The sequence below is a fragment of the Triturus cristatus genome, chromosome 4_2 (genome assembly GCF_964204655.1).
Source record: "Triturus cristatus chromosome 4_2, aTriCri1.1, whole genome shotgun sequence".
Taxonomy (NCBI): Eukaryota; Metazoa; Chordata; class Amphibia; order Caudata; family Salamandridae; genus Triturus; species Triturus cristatus.
This window is the reverse complement of record NC_140586.1, coordinates 241,511,911-241,530,857: the sequence shown is the minus strand read 5'-3', so window position 1 is coordinate 241,530,857 and position 18,947 is coordinate 241,511,911. Positions and strand designations below refer to the sequence as shown.

Below are 18,947 nucleotides of genomic sequence, written 5' to 3'. Positions count from 1 at the left end.
GAAAAACACCATAGTTCCCACTACGGAGGATAACGAACAGCATCTGGAGGGACTGAGGCCAGTGGTTTGCACTCTGCTGGCCAAATTAATATTGCTACAGTTGAGGCTCCCAAACTTCAAATGCTGAACACCCCACATGCCGATTAGATTGGAGACAGTCCGGAGCCTAGAGGCAATATCATTTTGTAGAATATATCTTGTGATTGTGTGATATAGTAGATTTTAGCCTGTATGTGGCCTGGGTTTTGGTTTCTAACTGATTTTCATATTACAACAGCCAGAGTTTCTACCTCTGAGCATGTAATGTTCACCTATATTTCCAGAAATGCGATCAAATACCCCCTTACCCTACACTGTAAGGATGTTACAAGCCACCGAGGAGTTTTGTGACTATATACCGGATCTAGGCAGAAGGCCGGGGGGCTTGCAAAATCCTTTGACCTATGGAAGAAGGTATTTTATTCCTTATAATACATGGTCACAACATTACTCAGCCCACATGAAGCTCATATCCTTAGTGTCTTGTTCCTTTCTATAAGAGTGTAGTTGCCGTTTTAAAGAAAAGTAGAATCTATAGTGTGTAATTAAACGAGCCAAAAAGCAGTGAATATTTTGTTGCCAAAAGATGTTACAGTTTAATATGAGTCAGATTTAAAAAACGCTGAAGCTCCAAAACAGTAGAAACCTACAGAGATTCTAGCTTTCCTGTAATGACCTATTGCAAGGAAAAAATAAACATGGCACCATAAATATCTCTGTTCTGCTGATCACTGTTTGATTTGGAAAAGCAGCGCTGAATAATGAGAAGCCACTTCTAATTCTGCTTGAATTATGCAGTATGACCTGTTTTTCACCTAGGTTACTGTCTTTGGCATCGGGCATTACAATGTTGCAACTCAACTGCATGAAGTTAATAAGTTACACCAGCTCAGCAGCTCTATCATTTTCTTATTACCAGGGACTAGAGATGCCACAACTCAGCTGTAATAAGGAAATTGCAGGCTCAGATGTATTACAGAAGGAATTCAGTTGCTGACAGACAACAGCAGATCCATGCCTAAAGTTTTACCACTCCTAGATGAGATTTCAAGGTAACCATTTTAGATATACGTTAATTTTGAGATAGTGTGTCTGCACTTTCGTGTCAGAGGTTTCCTCACAGAATTATCTGGAATTTTTCCTAGCGACCAATACACCTGCTCTATTAGTGAGGAAGCTTGACGTGAGTTGAGCAAGATGCCTCTTGTCTGACAATATGGTATGCCTTTGTGGTGGTTGGTGGTTCTTTTGGTCACATTCCATTTTAGGCACTTTTGGTGACCTGGGCCATAGCTTCAGTAAGTTATTCAAACCATTTATTTTTTCACTTATATGCCATTACAATATAACGCTGCAATACGTTTTATTTTCATAAACACCCATGTGCAAATTAGGTGCAAAAAGGAATGCTATGGCAACAGACGTACTTCCAAAGTGCTCCTTGCAATAGATTCACAAAAAACCTACAACGGTTATTATACAAACACACCATTTTTCGTCATTCTCAGAAATACAATTTAGCGTCTGTAAAAGAGTTGCGGATTACCGAGTACTGAGAAGGAATCGTTAAAGATGCTTGGTCTAAATACATTTCTTTGAGGCTCTGAGAACAGAAAATTAGACAATTGTATTCATTTCAAGGCAGAAGTCTTATCCACAAAAACAGATGCACCTTATTTCGCTCCCTCCATGAGTCTTGTTGTTCTAAAGTCCTTGTGCAAGAAACTACCCTGTGAGGTCATTGGGGGAGAAACATCACTTTCCATATCAAGCTGGTGTCTTAACACCTTGTGCAACAAGCATTTGCAATGCAATAGGTCTCGCATTTACGAGAGTTTTGAGCTATTGGCATTGTAAATGACAATGCCTTTTATTTACGTGTAGTTTTTAAAACCGATAAATAAAAGGCTTTGTCATTTACAATGCAAACCGCTCCAACTCTCTCAAATGTGAGGCCTATTGCATTTCAAATGTATTTGGCACCTGTGCTATAAAAATAAACAAAAAGGGTTAGGAGACCGTGCTGGTCACAGTATAATTTACATTGTTGTCATTGTATTCCACCACTTCCACTAAGACACAGTTCCATGCATTTGCCACTTTTTCTCTGAAAACATAACTTCTACTATAACCCTATAGTCTCTGGCCTCTAGGTCTAATTGGATTCCCAGAGTAGATTTTAAAAAATAAAATTACAGGTGAGTAACTGGTCCTTTCACCAGCCCCTACCCACCCTAGCTCGGCTCTCAGACTTTGTATCTGAGAAGCATTACACAAGGGGGGGTTTTACAGCAGCACACCCAACATGATAAATTGTTCTAGTGTTTTTAAAGACTGCCAGCAGAGCTGCATCACATATAATGAATACATAAATAATGCTACAGCGGGGAGAGTAGGAAAGGTCAGTGAAATGATGGATGAGCTTGGACCCCGTGGCATCACACCCAGTGGACTGTGGACATGCAGGGACCCCAGCTCATGAGAAGGCTCTGGTGACCTAGCACGGTCCTCGCTGCAAAGGCACATAACACGTGTGTCAGAAGCAGGGGCAGATGCGCAGCAGTCATCTGTTCGAGCTCTCCAAAGTTCTGTGTGTCCTCTTAAGAACAGAAGCATTTGCAATGCAATAGGTGTCGCATTACTGAAAGGTTGAGCTATTGGCTTTGCAAATAATAATGCAACACCAATAACTCAAACTTTTAGTAATGCGAGACCTATTGCATTGCAAATGCTTGTTTATTGAAAACCATTCCTGGTGCAGTAATGGGACTATGCCTTAGGTTTTTAATTCTTCCATTAAGCCTGTTCTAAGGTCACACTTATTATCAGATTACTTGACAGAGGAACAGGCAGAGTATGATTGCACAAGATCAAACAGTTTGTTAAAATTATGAGAATCTAGATTGTAATATACTAATGTTTGCTGCAAAGGCTATAAACTTTTTAGCAGCTTATGGGTGGTACCCACAATCTTGACCCAAAAAAAAGCCGAGGAATATGTTCAAAAAATGATTGCCCAAGAGCACACAATTTAGCCAAGCGGAAATGCTGGGATTAAAACCATGTCTCCTGTTTCCACAGTTTCCCAATAGCCCACTAAACCACAAATGGATGGCAGTGGCTCTTATGGCAGGACAAATGGAATACTCTTTCAAGGAAATGACGCTGTGCCATGGGCCCCTCCCAGACTAAGAGTATAGTTTATATTTCCAGAATATTTAGGGAACATGGAAAAGGTGAGGTTGGACGTTAAGCATTCTAGTTCCCCAGACAACCTTCTTTTTTTTTTTTTTTCCTCATTTGCCTTACCCTCCATGTGGGAGATTCCGACCACCCTACACAACACAAAGGCGTAAGTTGTTGTAATGGTGGCAGACATGTCCCAAAACCAGAGAGACTTTCGCCGACTCCATCTAGGTGTATTACAACCTGCAGGACCATTAACATAACTAGGCAAGACCCGGTCCAGGGAGTGTTCGTGGCATAATCATAGGACCCGGGGAAAAAAAAAAAAAAAACCCGGGATACTATCGCCATTTAATCAGCAGATTCCAAAAAGCCAAGTTATGTTTGCTGCATGATCTGTTGAGGTCAGCTTTAGATGTTTCGTATAGGGACGAGAGCCACCCAGAGTGTGATGGGGCTGTTTTCTCTGTCCAATGTATACAAATTTGCCTTCTGGCCAATAGAATTGCATAGAAGAGGAAGGACCTTGCTTTGCCAATGATGTTATCTTCCAAACCAAAGATGACAAGTGGTAGAGTTATTGACAAGGATGCATTTAAAATGGAGTTTAAGGATTTTTCGCTTCCTCCCAAAATCTGGCAATGTCCGGGCAGTCCAAGAACATGTGAACGTCACATGCTTCAATAAAGTTACATTTATTGCACTTTTTGTCGGGGAGAAATTTTGAGAGTTTCAACGGTGTTATATATGCACGATGTACTGAAAATAGATGATTTCGTCTTAGCCATGATGGTTTCACGATTTTATGAAGAAGACCAAAGGAGTTTAACCACAGATCTTCGCATTGGAGGCCAGCCACCTCCCCCCATAACTCATCTGGAAGGAGAAACTCCCCATCAATTTCCTCCAACAACTGCCAATACCATATGGCTACTTCTTTCCCTCCCCTTGATCGTTCTACTAACCATTGCTCCAGTTTACTATCCTTCCCTAGGTGGGCGTCTATACGACATTCGGATCTCGCCCAGCTTTCCAGTTGAATGTATTTAAATCTAGAAAGCCCAAGGCCAACATGATCGTATAACTCATCCCAAGCTATTAATGATCCATCCTTAAATAGCTGACCCCATCTTATAATACCGGCTTGTTGTATTATGGAAGACAGACTATCTCTCAAACATGGTGGTAGACCAGGCGAGTCCCAAATTGGGGAGAAATTAGAATAATAGGACAACCCCGATCTTTTCCTAATAATGAGCCAGGTTTTAGTCCATGACTGTAAAATTTTGAGTTTAATTTTTTTTTTAAATGTCTGACTCCCAAATTTAAACATGAATCCGTCTAGTGCTAGATTCGCCCCCATTAGCATAGCTTTATACATTGACCCAGTAGGAAGATTAGATGGCATTTTTAGAAGCATCCTAGAGTGTGACAACTGGAATGCCCATGCATAGTACAATAAATCTGGCAGAGCAAGCCCACCCTTCTCTCTTCTTCTCCTCAGCTTTTTCCATGCTATTCTAATGGGTTTATAGTTCCATTTGAAGGAGTTGATTTCTTGCTGCCATTTTTCAATTGTTTTAAGGTCAAATGCCAAGGGGATTGCGTTAAAAATTAACGTAAACTTTGGGAGAATACACATTTTAACCAGATTTACCCTGCCCATTATGGAAAGTGGCAGGTGAGTCCAAGATTTTAAAAGATTTTTACTCACTGTATATTCTATTCAAGTTAGTTTGTCCAATGCTGCCCACTTCTTGGGTAACTCTTATCCCAAGATATCGCATGGAGGTTGAGATATTTACCCCAGGCTGTGTATCTAGTAGGTTCCATACCATTGATTCGCTTTTACTCGAGTTAATGTCATAACCCGAAATATGACCAAACTCTTCTGCCCGTTTAATAACAACTGGAAATGCCTTTAATGGGTCAGATGTAAAAATCAAGATGTCATCTGCATACAGTGCTACCCGCCTTTCCCATTCTCCAAAGCTAAAAGATGGAATATTAGCCTCCTCCCGCAAAAGCTGGGCAAATGGTTCGATATATAAGTTGAAGAGGAGAGGGGAAAGCGGGCAGCCCTGCCTTGTACCTCTGGTTATATTGAAGGCATCTGTCAAAACCCCATTGACCAACAACCTGGCCGAAGGGGCACCATAAAGCTGCTTTATAGTTCTACAAAAACCTTCCCCACAGTTGAATTTTTTAAGTACATCATTCAGATAGAGCCAATTGACTCTATCAAAAGCCTTAGTTGCGTCTAAGGTTAGGGTAGCTAAAGGTAGGGAAAAGGCTGTGGCGATATCTATGGCTCCTATCAGTTGATGTGTTAGGTCTGATAGTTGTCGACCTTTAATGAAACCTTTTTGGCCTAAATGAACTATAGTACCAATAACACTAGCCAGTCTAGCTGAAATAATTGTTGCAAAGATTTTATAATCATTATTTAGTAATGATATTGGTCTGTATGACCCGCACTCAAGGGGAGATTTCCCTGGTTTCGGGATAAGTACAATTGTAGCCTCCCCCCAAGATTTAGGCGGTAAATCTCCTTCTATTAGGATGCCATTAAATAGGGTCGTCAGCACGGGGACGATGACATTTTCCAAGGATCTATAAATCTCCCACGGCAGACCATCTGGCCCAGCCGCTTTCCCTTTTTTAGATTGTCGAATAGCTTTTTTCACCTCAGCCTCTGTTATCTCAGACTCTAAGGCCTTACTTTGTGTTGTTGAGAGGGTTGGAAGCGTGATAGCTTCCAGCCATCTATCTCTTGCCTGCTGGTCATTGGGAAGATCTTCCCTATATATCGCCTCAAAAAATTCAAAGAAGGCTCTACCTATATCTAGGTTAGTGGATCTTGTCATGGCCTCACCCTCTATCCTGATTTCCTTGATAAATGTAAGGGCTTGGTCAGATTTTATTTTCCATGCTAACACTTTCCCTGCGGCTTCTCCAAATTCAAATTGGGAGATCTTGGTCACTTCCCACCTTTTATTTACTCTCTCCTGTAGGATATTTTTCAGTTGTGATTTTAACTCGGCCAGTTTTTCCTGTTCCTCTGATGTTCCTGAGGACGAATCAATCCTTAGCTCTAGAAGTTTCATGTCTTGCTCTAGGCTAGCTACCCTATCTCTATACATCTTCCGCCTATAAGAGGCTCTGTTGGTAATCTGACCTCTTAAGAAGGCCTTAAATGTTTCCCAGACAACAGCCAAGCCTGCAGAGTCCCTGTTTATGTCAATAAAAATTGAGGACTCAGCTACCAGAACTTTTACCTCTTCATCTTCGAGCAAGAGTGTCCGGTCAAAAGACCAGGATGAGTGTTTAATGATGTTTTCAGATCTCAAAGTGAATGTTAATGCGGAGTGGTCTGACAAGTGTGATGGTAAATAATCTATCATTGTCAGAGTGTCCTTTAAGCAATAGCTAAAAAACGCATAGTCGATTCTAGATTTATGTTTGAAGCGACTATTGCGAAAGGACACCCCTAACTTGTTGCCAATTCTTTCTCTCCACAAATCCGCCAAGCCAAGTTGTGTCATAATTGTGATAAGGGTGTGCCTAGATTTAGCGGAACTACAAGTTCTAGATTTTGTCGATTTATCCAGCCTGGGGTTAAGGACGATGTTGAAGTCCCCCATCCAAATCACTGGATCCTGAACTAGTACTAGTTGATTTCTAACCGCATCCAAATGCGAAGGATCATCGGAGTTGGGGCCGTGATAACCGACTAAGGTACAGATCTGACCATCCAGCGAGACTCTTACTAATAGCCATCTCCCTGTATGGTCTTCTTTGCAATCCAGGATTTGCGCTTTTGCGGATTTTTAAAAAATGAATATTACCCCCCTGATGTTAGCATTGTGGTCTGTTGAGCAGAATTTATCAATTCACCTCTGTTTTTTAAGCAGGGAAGTGGCCTCTGTTTTAAGGAGATGTGTTTCCAGGAGAACTATGATCTGCGCCTGAGAATCTCTCAAATATTGTAAAATACAGTCTCGTCTACCTCTAATACACGCAGACCATTGACGTTCCAGGACATATAATGAATGAATGTCATGCTATATATACTTTCCCCAACTCCTTCATTATATCATTCCCCATTTGATGACATCTTAATTTTTGCATGTTAGAAATCTGATTTTGGAAAAAAAGACAAGCTAAAAATTGTAACGAGCATTTACAATGCAACGGTCTCGGCATTGTTAAAGTTAGAGCTATTGGCATTGCTCATGACAATGCCGTTTCTTTAAATGTTTTAAAAACAAAAACATAAACAAAAATAATGTCATGAGCAATGCCAATAGCTCTAATTTTACCAATGCCGAGACCATTGCATTGTAAATGCACATTGGTATTACATACAGCGTGCGAAAGCTGAATATACAATAAAAGGCAATACTGCTCCATCATAGTGTTTACAACAGCAGTAAACAGTTCAGAATTTTGTAATGCGATACTATTTGCGTACAAGACTAAATACATCAAAAATATCTATGTATAACTTCAGACGCTGCTCTTAAGTATCTAAAAGGTTCAAGCGCTTTGCCACACCCGCCCATTAACCTACTATAAACGCATTCATCCAACGTTCCATATAGCGCCAAAGAAGGCTGGTCACCTGGGGTAGTCGTTCGAAAGGCCAGGACTTAAGCGAATCTATTGAAATAGGCATCAAACTTCTGTTTCTTGTAACAGAATCAGAACTGTGCCTGTATTTGGGGCCCGCTTAAAAAATAAAAAAGGTTGGTTTCATTTGGCCGTATTGTGAACCCCCACCGTGCAGCTTTCATAGTTACGCCCCTTCAACCCACTTAAGGTGCCTCGTGCCCCTGTGCACTAATCTCACACCGAGCCTTGAGGCGAGGTGTCACAGCTCTCAACTATCGCCCAGTCACCAATCCTTGGACAGGGGCTCAAAAAAAAAGCGCCCTGAGGCTGTATAATGGAAATAATTAATTTTTACCGTGCATGGACGCTTAACCTCAATAGGAAACTTCGTTTTTTAAATAAACACAAGAGCCCAAGGCCCGGGGGTCGCGTACGAAAACTGTTCCAAGTGGGGCGCCGCATTTATTTTTAACCACGCTTTCACGCACAGCACACCTACTTTTGGGGATATTATTATAACCGCTCATCGGCCACACAGACGGCCACGTTGTGTTTTTTTATCTTTGGAAAGTAAAGAGGTTGAAACAGGATATAGGTGTTTATCGGTAACATGAGATCTTTCCTCCACCCCCCCCCTGAAGTTCCAGGGGGAAGAGTCTCTACGTAGCCCCCCACCACCACAACATTAGTTCACGCATATTTGCCACGCCAGGGTCACAAAAGGGAGGGAGGGCAGGGGCGAGACACATGATTGAAAGCAGAGGCCGGCTTGAGTACCCTCCCTGCCGGCTCTTTCCCGGCTCTGCCGAGGCAGGGAAGAGGCCGAATTCCTGATTTTAATTGAAAGCAGGCCAGGGAGGGAGGGCCCTGCGTGGCTCTGACCCCCCTGTCAACCCCCTCCAGTTCCAGGCAGCAGCAAGAGCTTTTCAGGGAGGATGGAAAATTATACATTGTCTTTCCATGGGAAGGAGAAGAGAGAGCTCTTTCAGAATGCTGAAAGGCGGAGTTTAGGAAATACAGGGCGCACCATGTCATTTCACGTAGTTGAGGTCTACACTAAGGAGGGGGCGACTCCGATAATTGCTCAATACAAACTGCCGTCTCAGGGAAGATCTCCTCCCCCCCCCCCAAAGGAAATAATAAAGGGGGGTCGACCTCACTTATAGATAAACAACCGGCGGTTATGTCCCACCGAATGACTGGGAGCATCGTGCGATCCGCACAAGAAGTCAGGGAGCCGGCTCTGCTGGCAGCGGTGAGGAGCGCCGGGCCAGGGCACGGGCCGGGCGCCTCTGATTAACTGCTTAACTCTCTGCACCTGGGGAAATCATGAGCGGCACGGGGTCGGCCGGAGGCAGCGCGTGCTGCTGTGTGTGGGTACAGATAAACGGAGCGGAGACAACAGAGCTCAGGCAGGGTCGGACTACGACAGAAAATAGGCCCCGGAACAAATGTACGAAAAGGGACAATGCACAAATGGTGGGATCCGGCCACAGGTGGGGCCTGTACCTAGAGTGACCAGATTCTCAAAACAAACAAGGCAGAGCAAAAGGCAAGCACACCACTGCCTTTCTCCGAGGCAGAGCAGAAATGCCTCGGAGAAACGCAGTGGCGTTTTCGGATTCGGGGGCGTGTTTTGCTTTTATCTCCTCTTGCCATTGGCTGGAGGAGATAATTAGACTTTCTGAAAAAAACACGCCCCCCGATCCGAAAAGGACGGGGCCTAATCGGAATGACGGACCTCTTCTCCAATGGCTGGCCAGCATTCAAGAGGCCAGCCAATGGAGAACAGGGGAGAAGAGGGGCGGGTTCAAGCCCCTCTTCTCCAAGTCATTAAATCTCGGATCGAGACTGCGCAAGCGCAGCCTTCGAGCCGAGACCTAAAAAGGGTAGACAAATGAGGATTTTTTACTATATTAACCATTCTTCCCCCCTCCCCTCCCCACCCCCTGGAAAACACTACCCCTACTTATTCTAGCCTGATGTCTGGCCAGATTTACGCCCACCTACAGCCTTACCCTTCGACCCCCCCGCTGCTATATTTTGATGTAAGAAGCTGCTATTGCCGACCAATATAGGCGCAAAATAACCCATTAATAATATCTGAGAAAAAAAACATAGATGTTTGGACATTGCCTTTTCTCTTGTTTTTTTTGTTGGTTTTTTTCCCTTTTCCTTCCTCTTCTACCTCTCCCCTTTTTTTTTTTTCCTTTGTTTCTCCTTTCCAACCTTTCCGTCCTTTCCGTTCTCCTTCCTCCTCCCCCCTTTTTCCTTAACACTAATTAAAAGTAATTGGGGTCAGCAAGAAGTGTGCTGGTGGCAGGATAGAGAAGAGGAAGGGATAATTATTTCTGCAGTAGTTGAGGAGACAGTTGACAAAAGAAACCCAATGATGGAGAAAGACAGAAGTGTAGGTTAAATGGGGAGGGTACTTTTCTAGATTAACTTTTAAATTCTTGATCTCTGCAATGTACTGACAAATCACAATGACGTGGACTGATCCTAGTCTTAGTGACGTACTAATATAGGGTCAGCAAGAGAAAGTACCATATTTCAGACACAGATATTAGCAACATATAGGGGCCCAAAGAGACCTTTATAGTATTAGTCACCCTCAATTATTTTGTACTCTGCGCCTGGGCATGTTCTCGGATGGATTCTAATAGGTCATCAGCATCATGAATAGAGCGGATATTGTGCATCTTGTTGTTGTACATGATCCGTAGAAATGCTGGAAACCTCATCTGCACTGTGGCGCCTAATGACCTAAATTTGTCCATACGTTGCCCCAGCTCCCACTGTCTATCCAGTGTAGTTTTGGAAAGATCTGAACGTATCTCAAAAGAGAAATCCGAGCCCTTGATCGTTCTAACTTTCAGAGCAAGATTTAAAATCTTTTCTTTAAGTGCGTAAGTCAAGAAGTTGATTAACACCTTTCTGGGTTTAGTTCTTTCTGGGTTCATGCGAAACGGATCTCTATGTATTCGCTGAATATCCTTGTGTAATTCTTCAACTGTTTCGTCAAGGTTAAGGGATTCCTTCAAAATCCGAATTATAAAGCCTTTAAGGTCAGCACCTTCCTTGCCTTCTGGAATTTTCAGAAGTCGGATGTTGTTACGCCTTGAATAATTTTCCAAGACCTCAATCCTCTCTCTCGTGTTATCCCCATCTCTTTGAAGGGTGTGTATTTTGGATCTAGCAGTCTCTTAATTTGTAGTTAGGAGACCTACTGAACTTTCCAGTATTACAGTTCTTTCGCATAGGCCATCCACCTTTTGGCCTAATACCTCACAAGTTGCTCTTATTTCATTCTGATTAGTTTTAGAAACTGCAAAATCATGCCTAATCTCCTCCCTCATTGCAGTAATAGAGCTGACTAGGGCCTCAAGTGTGTTACCTACCCCCAGGTCTTCCTGACTCCGGTCTACTGCATCCTGTTTCGTCTCCATTCCTGCTGCAGTTGCATTTTGAATCTCTTCATTTAACATTTTATCTTGTTGACTAGATGTTTTGCTGAAATTAGCAGTCTCTATGACCATAACCGAGTCAGGCGAGATAGGTACTAAGGAGCCCTCGGCATTGCCACTTCCGAGGAGGGATTAGAGGAGGAGACTGAGCTGGAAATAACATTAGATATACCCTGCCTTTCTTGCTTATCTTGCTGTAGGCTTTCTCCCCTGGATGCTGCCATATCCTGCGTAATCTCTAACACCTGAGGCAGAGCTTTGAAATAGGAGCGCAGCGATGGGGCTATACCTCCTGGGGCTTTCAGATTTCTATTTTTGGTCTTTTTTTGCCTAGTGTGGTTTTTACCTTCCTTGACAGTCTCTCCCTTAGTCTCACCTAAACTTGTTTTGAGCTCCTGACTTATCTTTGGAACCAGCCCCAAGGTGCACTCTGGGAGCTGTAGTTTACTGTCTTCCAACCTGAGCTCCTTACCTCGATTCCTAGTCTTGCTCCTTGTAGATCCTAATTGCAGGTTGTTACTTTTCTTACTGCCTGTCTTAGGTCCCCCCCTAATCGGATCAAACACCTTACTTTCAATTGAGTAAGAATCACCCCGGTCTTCTGGCTCCTCCGAGTCAGCTGCCACTCGAGCTGCTTCTGGTGCCGATGTTTCTCCAATGAGGCGAAACCTGTGCAGTACTGTGTCCCTCGGCGTCGGCTTCCCTCTTCCTCTGCCGACCGAAATCGTGGTGTAAACTCCCCGAGCAGCGGCCGCGCCTTAACTCCACGGCTGCCCGTCTCCAAAGTGGGAGAAAAACGGGAGCAGGAGCAGAAGAGGGAGATATCGCCGGCAGACACATTCACCTGTACCTGCCGCGAAAACGGTATATCTTCTGATCCCTCAAAATCGAAACACGCTCATGGAAACTCTCTGCGAATCGAGGTTGTCGATATAGCTTGAATCGCTTGAATCGCTAATGCAGCAGCACGGATCTCAGGAGGCTGATCAGAGCACGCGGACCGCTCTAGCTAGCGGCCGCCATGTTTTCCCTCCCCAGACAACCTTACCCACAGGCTGACATCTTGTTCTGTTGTCTGCCCGACTCAGTGACTTGGCCATCTTGTTAGTGGTGATGGAATGCATCTGTTTCTAAGCTCCCCCAAAATGTTTACACAATAGGAAGAGACCGGGTAGACTGCAAGACCCTTCACTTGGGCCTTGCGGAGGTATGTGGTTAATGTGTGTGAGCATATGAGGGCTCCCAACCTTCCTGCCAGAAAGTTTGAGTGTTTTGAGTTCTGCGCCACGCACACCCTTCGCCCTCTGCCTGCTGTTCCTGTTGTAAATACCCGAGAACCGTCAGTGTTCCTTCCTCTAAATCAGTGACCAGTGACATCGCGGATGGAGGGTTCTAAACCTCTCCAAGGAGTTATATTTGTATCACATGTGTAGTGATATTCTAATATCGCTGTTATCTAACACAAAAGTGAACCATTATGAACTCCAGAAGCATGATTGACTGATTCAATACAGCAAGGTTTTAAATATGTGATGTCAACTTTCACTAAGAGTTTTCCAGCAGATGCATTAACCCACGGAGCTATCTCGCTGAAAGAGAATGCCAGCAGGGCATTGCTGGACTCTGGGCACAGCCCACAAAGACCTGCCTCTCACTCACCTGGCGAACCTTCCTTAGGGGGATGTCCTCAGAGCCGGAAGTGGCTGTCTCCAGGTCCGGAAGTGTCTGGTCAGAGCTGACCCTGAGCCCCAGGCTTGCACCCGCTCATGGGCTGCGTCCACGGTGCCAGGGCGAGCTGCGAATAACACTGGAAGGTCGCAGTCCGAGGCGGAAGTAGGCTGGGAAGGCGTTGGTAAACACTGATTGCGGCTGTGACGTCCACAGGAGCACAGTAGAGGACTTAATTGCAAAGAACCATTAGGGAAACGTGCAAAATAACAGGGGGGGCGGCGGCGGTGGTGAGGTGTGTGTGAGCGCGTGTGTCTGTGCGTCTGCGTCTCAGAAGCGCGTCCACAGACCCCAATCGCTGCGCGTGCCCAGGTCTGTCTCCCTTGGGAGCAAACACGGCAACAATAAGTTTCGTTGGCGGCAGCGCTTCGCGCTGCAACGTCAGCGAGACCTAAAAATGAAGGATCGTAACTTAGAACCAATATGAATTTCTGACCACGCATCTATGTCTTTGTTTTGTAGATTTATAAAACTTTCTGGGACATTTGAGGTGACTGCTCATGCCTTAAAATTGAAAAGATAAATGAAATTTGCAATAAAATGCTTCGAGATGGGTTGGCCTATTGCGTAATTGGAATGCCTTTAGAGACTCAGACAGCAGGAATTATCTGAAGTTACCAGGCTAAGCATATGGTTCATGACTCGTTCTCCAATCCTAGCTGAACAGTTATGTTACAAAATGGGGTTTAAAGCACAGGCAGGTAGTAGTAAACAGTGGGTGCAAATTTAGCAACAACGTTTTCGATCTCTGTTGTTTTCCTTTGTGAACTATGTACTTATGGGTCACTTCACAAAATGCCTATTCGTAGAGGTTCACAAAACGACCTGCATATTGAATATACATTAGACCTGTTGCGATTTGTGACTCCCTGCGGCGATTGGTTACAATCACAGGGATGTTGGCCTGCTATAGCACTCATCCATCCCTGTGTTCACAGTTCCAAACAAACAAGTCTTGCGTATGCGATAACTATTGGCTTTGGGTTTTAGCCATGTTGTACACCAGTATGGTTGCTGTTGAGCATGGCTAAGAGTTAGTGGGGTAGATTGGAGTGGGGTAGATTGGAGTGGGGTAGATTGGAGTGGGGTAGATTGGAGTGGGAAGAGTGGTGCGGGGTAGATTGGAGTGGGGTAGATTGGAGTGGAGCATAGCAGTGGCAGTCAGGCTACATCTCTTGCACCTAAGTGCATATGAATATAGGGCACCTGAAAGCACTTTCGGTGGAATACATATGAGAATGAGGATTTAGGGACAGGTTTTAAGGATAAATGGAGTCGTTGCTGTGCTGCCAAAAACTGAAGCGCTTTAAACAGATACATACTTTGCATGCACATAGATGAAGTGGATTTTTTATAAGACTGAGGAGACTGGCTTTAAAGAGACATGCATAAACTGCAGTGCTGCCCAAAATTGAGGCACTTCAAAAATCCACATACTTTGTGTTTGAAAAGGCACAGATGTGTCCAAAATGTTTATGTTGCTTAGTGGCAGCCTGGCCTGAAGCATGTTACTGAACAGCTTGTCTTGAAAGACTATGAGAGTCCAGTTTCAGACTAGTGTACGCTTTAAAGTGACACATAGTTTGTATGCTCAGAGATGAGGTGCAATACATATGAGACTGAGGACACTGGCTTTAAAGAAAAATGCATTAACTGCAGTGCTGCCCAATATTGAGGCACTTTAAAAATCCACATAGTTCGTGTTTGAAAAGACACGTATGTGTCCAAAATGTTTGTTGCTTAGTGGCAGCCTGGCCTGAAGCATGTGACTGGACTGCTTGTCTTGAAAAACTATGAGAATCTAGTTTCAGACTAGGGTACGTTTTAAACAGACACATACTTTGCACAGAGAAAAGGGTAGCCTACAAACACATGCAATCACACGGACTGCTATAATATTCTGTGCCATTTGTTTGGTGCTATAAAAGGAAGCGCTGAACTGTAAACCAAAGTCACTAACTGCTTTTATAGTCCATGCCATTGGATTGGTGCTGTAAAAGGAAGCCCCAAAGTCTAAAACAAATTACGGCAACAACAAACAAACCCGTAGGACGGAAGTTATAAGCAACCCAGATGTGTAGTATGGAAGTGGAAATGATAGATAGAAAAATTTAAAAAGTACCTTGAATCACAGTGCTAGCAGTGGAAGGACACTAATCAAATGAAATCGATGAGTACTTGCTTAATGCTCCAGAGAAATTAAAGGAAATGACGTGAGGCATATGGTGGCCAATTAGGAGACCGCTAAAAAGAATGATAATCGAGCATTTAAATGCTAAGTAATGGGTGGGCGCCAAGCCTTTTACTGTACACATAACCCCTCTCAGCAACAGAAGCTGCGCTTGCTCACCGTTAGGCAAGACCTTCTAAAATTAGTTTTCTATTTGGGAGGATATCAGGGGGAGGGCAAGAGGATTTGAGGAGGTACTAATTTGTACCCTGGACCACGGTCTGCTCCTCCTCAGATGCAGGTTCCCGAAGGGAATGCTGACCCTCGAGAACAGACTTTGATACCATCCTATTATGGGTGTTGGTATCTGATCATTTGTATGTGACTGCATTTGCTGATATAAAACATTAACAAGTGTCACCGCCATGTCATGCCCCTTCTTAATTGCGATTCAGAACAATTTGAAGAATCCCTTTTACAAGTTGGTAAGGCATTTTAGACTCTTAAAAAAGGCATAGTACCGAATATGCACCCATTTTGTTTGCCACCCCTGTGATTTGGCTTTGTATATCAGGCCCTTAGTTCCTCTGTGTTGCTTGAACTCTGAGGACATAAGCAGGACTCTTCTTCATGTATGTAGTGCCTTCTGGTGGAGATTTGGTGGGTGGGGTTAGATGGAATGAGCCTTTGCTACTCTTAATGGGATAGGCCCATAAAGTGTTGATATTAGAAGCCCTGCAGAGTGGAATTTGGACAAGTCTGATGAGGTCTCCTGCTTTGTTTTGTTGTGTTAACTTTGTGGCTGATTGTGCCTTTTCGCTCCTTTTTCGGTCTCGCCTCGCGTTAGCAGCGCGCATGCGCTGCTCTCGCCATGCAAGAGCTTCTTGGAATCAAAACGGTTTCAGAAGACCCGCCCATCTTTTTCATTTGCTGGCATCATCCTCCATGCTAAACGCTGGAACTTGATTGAAAAGAAGGCTTCTTAGTCCCTCCTGGTTACCGCCTTGTCCACTTTTGGCCCCGCCCACCGGGATTGGATCTTTTACTCCGTGTCACGACACAGTGTCTTCTAATTACTCGGTGAGCACTTTCTTTTTCCATTCCCACAATTGCATGGCGACAGCTTTTTAGGTCTCCCTGAGGACCGCCCTTGTTTCCGTAGGCCATTAGCTTTTTAGGTCTCACTGAGGACCGCACATGTTTCTGTAGGCCATTACACAAGCCGGCACGTTCGCGCACATCAGGCAGCAACACTAAGTGTCAGCAACCGTATTCTCTTCACGTGCCCCTAGCCGCTACTTTCCTTAAACTGTTCCTTGTGCAGATACACTTGCACGCTTCACCCAGCAGCGTCATTGCTAATCAGTAATAATCACGGCCGGACCCGCTCCTACATACGCGTGCCTTTTTTCTGTTAATTGTTTACTGAGCTTACAATGGTGGCACTTGCGCTTTAGATTTAAACATGTAAAGCTACAGCGCAGTGCTGCCATTGCTTCAAAAGTGAAGAAATAGAAAAAAATATATATATATTTTTTCGATTGCTTTACTTTTCAGGCAATTGTGGCACCGTGCTTTAGCTTTACATGTTTAAATATAAAGCGCAAGTGCCACCATTGTAATAAGGTTTCATCATGTCGACGCTGCCCCAAACTTTCATTTACACGAGTGCCGCTTTCCTCTACAGGGTTACGGCAGCCACCATCTTTCCCCGCTTCCAATGAGTTTTCAGTCCTTTTTCTGCCTCCATATGCCCTCCGACCCTCGTCAGGGCTAGGTTGGATGTGATTGGCTCGGGATGTGGTCCTGCTTTCCTCTGCAGAGTTCGAGCTTTCAGTCTTTCGCAAATGATCACATCCACCATTTCAGATTTTTAATCATAAGGCCACTCAAATACTTTACACAGAACACACAGCAAAATACATCCAACACATAAAGGGATTTAAAAAGATTGCAGGAAAATATGGACTCATCCATTTACTATCTGTTGTCACACTGGTCAAAGGATGAGTTGGTTTTTCAATAGTACATTAACAAAAGGCCTGAACATCTTAAACACTGAACACACGCGGTGTACTGTAATGTGTGTTGTCATCTCCAGGGCACGCATCTTTAAACAAACAGTGAGAAACTCCTAAATGGGGAGAGGATGTAGCCTCACAGTTAGTGCTGCCGACCTTTGGAGCTGGGGAACCAGGTTTGAACCGTGGCATCCTGTGATTCTGGGCAAATCACTTAATCTCCCCGTAGAAGCGACACGTGTAAGACACTAACATTAATGACCTCCAAGAGCTGTGTAGATTTGAAAATGTTGGCGTTGCCTGAATCCTGTGCCTGAGAGTCTTTTAAGCTCGCAGTAAATGTTTGTATGTGACTTCCGAATTTCTCGTGTGGCTGACTTTGGCAGTGTAAAATTGTTGTGTGCATTGTGAGAACAACTAGACCTCTGCTGACACTGCACACATGTGCATTGAATTGGGATTCAACTGTAGCACTTGGCAACAGCGCATAGAACAACATTACTATTACATCTGTCATAGCATGGCTGACAGAAGTTACAGCCTGCAGCCAGTGACATTTCACTTCGGTGAGCCGCCACCCTGGTGCCAGTACAGGCACTTTTCTATTTATTGCGCAGGTGGATGAGGTACGAACTTCCACCGAGCACTGAGGTCACCGCTGGTCAGATTTAACGCCTGAGGCGGTATGAGGTACGGGTTGGCTGCACTTGTCACCAGAATTTGTATTCAATGTCGTGTGCTGCTTTATGTAGGCATTCCTTTCTCACATGGCTGTACCCAACCCCCTTTATTTCTGATTTTGCCACATTCATGTCTTATCACGAATACCGGCTTGTTTTGGCTTCCAACACCCTGACCAAACAATCGCCTTATTCTGCTAACTTCCACTTTACCCTATTAACTTCTGCGCGCTGTACACCGGCTGACTGTGCTTGCTAACTGTCGGTGCTGGTAAAATAAAGCCCTCACTGACCCATCAACTCTAGCTCATTCCACTACCCCCGAAAAACTACCGTCAAACCGAATTGCATATACTAGGAGGCTTATTTACAAGACCCTTACGCCGCAGGTGCGTCACTTTTAAATTGGGGAAAAAGCGTTGTACCTTCGGCGCAGTGGGCTTTCAAATAAGGCTCTGGGTGTTTAGGGTTACATTTTATGTTACTCCACTTGTCTGTTTATGCGTGGCATTGTCTTCAGTTATGCCTGTGTGGAATAAATAGACTGCATGCCCCAGTGTATAATAATTGTATAGCTATTCAATCCCTGGCAGCATAGCACCCAGGAAAATATCGGCCATGTAGCGCGTTTCCCACCACTCGTCTGCAACCTATTAACTAGGATTGGTTTGACGCGCCAGACTGACCGCTTACTGGGGTGGATGATATACTAAATTGGGTTGCAGCATCACTAGTTACCGAATTAAGAAATTACATGCGCTACTATTGCAAGTGCAGTGTTTATTGAAAAAAATTGTGTTTTGTGGAACATACGTTCTTGCAAGGAAGATGGATAAAAAGACATTGACACTTTGATCAGGCCCATAGAATTTAGTCCTTAAACCAATTGGAGTGGGCTTTTATGAAATATTGGGGGCTCTACTGTAGTCAGGATGTGCTCTAGTTGAACCAAAGTCCTGTTTTCTCAAACATGTGCAGTTCTGTATTATAAATGGACTACGCTCGTAGCTTTGCTAAAAGTACTGAGTTTAGTGGGACTCCA

At 44.1% G+C, this 18,947-nt stretch overlaps 1 protein-coding gene and 1 long non-coding RNA gene across 5 annotated transcripts in view; one reads left to right on the top strand and one right to left on the bottom strand.

Moving 5' to 3' along the window:
* TOM1 (target of myb1 membrane trafficking protein) overlaps positions 1–18,947 on the top strand; it is a 335,348-nt gene that overhangs the window by 113,932 nt on the left and 202,469 nt on the right. For 2 of the 4 annotated variants that reach the window (XM_085601394.1, XM_085601393.1), the window contains exon 3: positions 959–1,091. The exons of the other annotated variants lie outside the window; for them this stretch is intronic. In XM_085601394.1, coding sequence (XP_085457520.1) covers positions 1,054–1,091 — 38 coding nt within the window. In that variant the 5' untranslated portion in view covers positions 959–1,053. The remainder of the gene's footprint in view (positions 1–958; positions 1,092–18,947) is intronic. 4 annotated transcript variants of the gene reach the window in all.
* The window catches only part of LOC146833536 (uncharacterized), a 184,318-nt gene that overhangs the window by 59,068 nt on the left and 106,303 nt on the right, over positions 1–18,947 (bottom strand). The window lies entirely within an intron of this gene.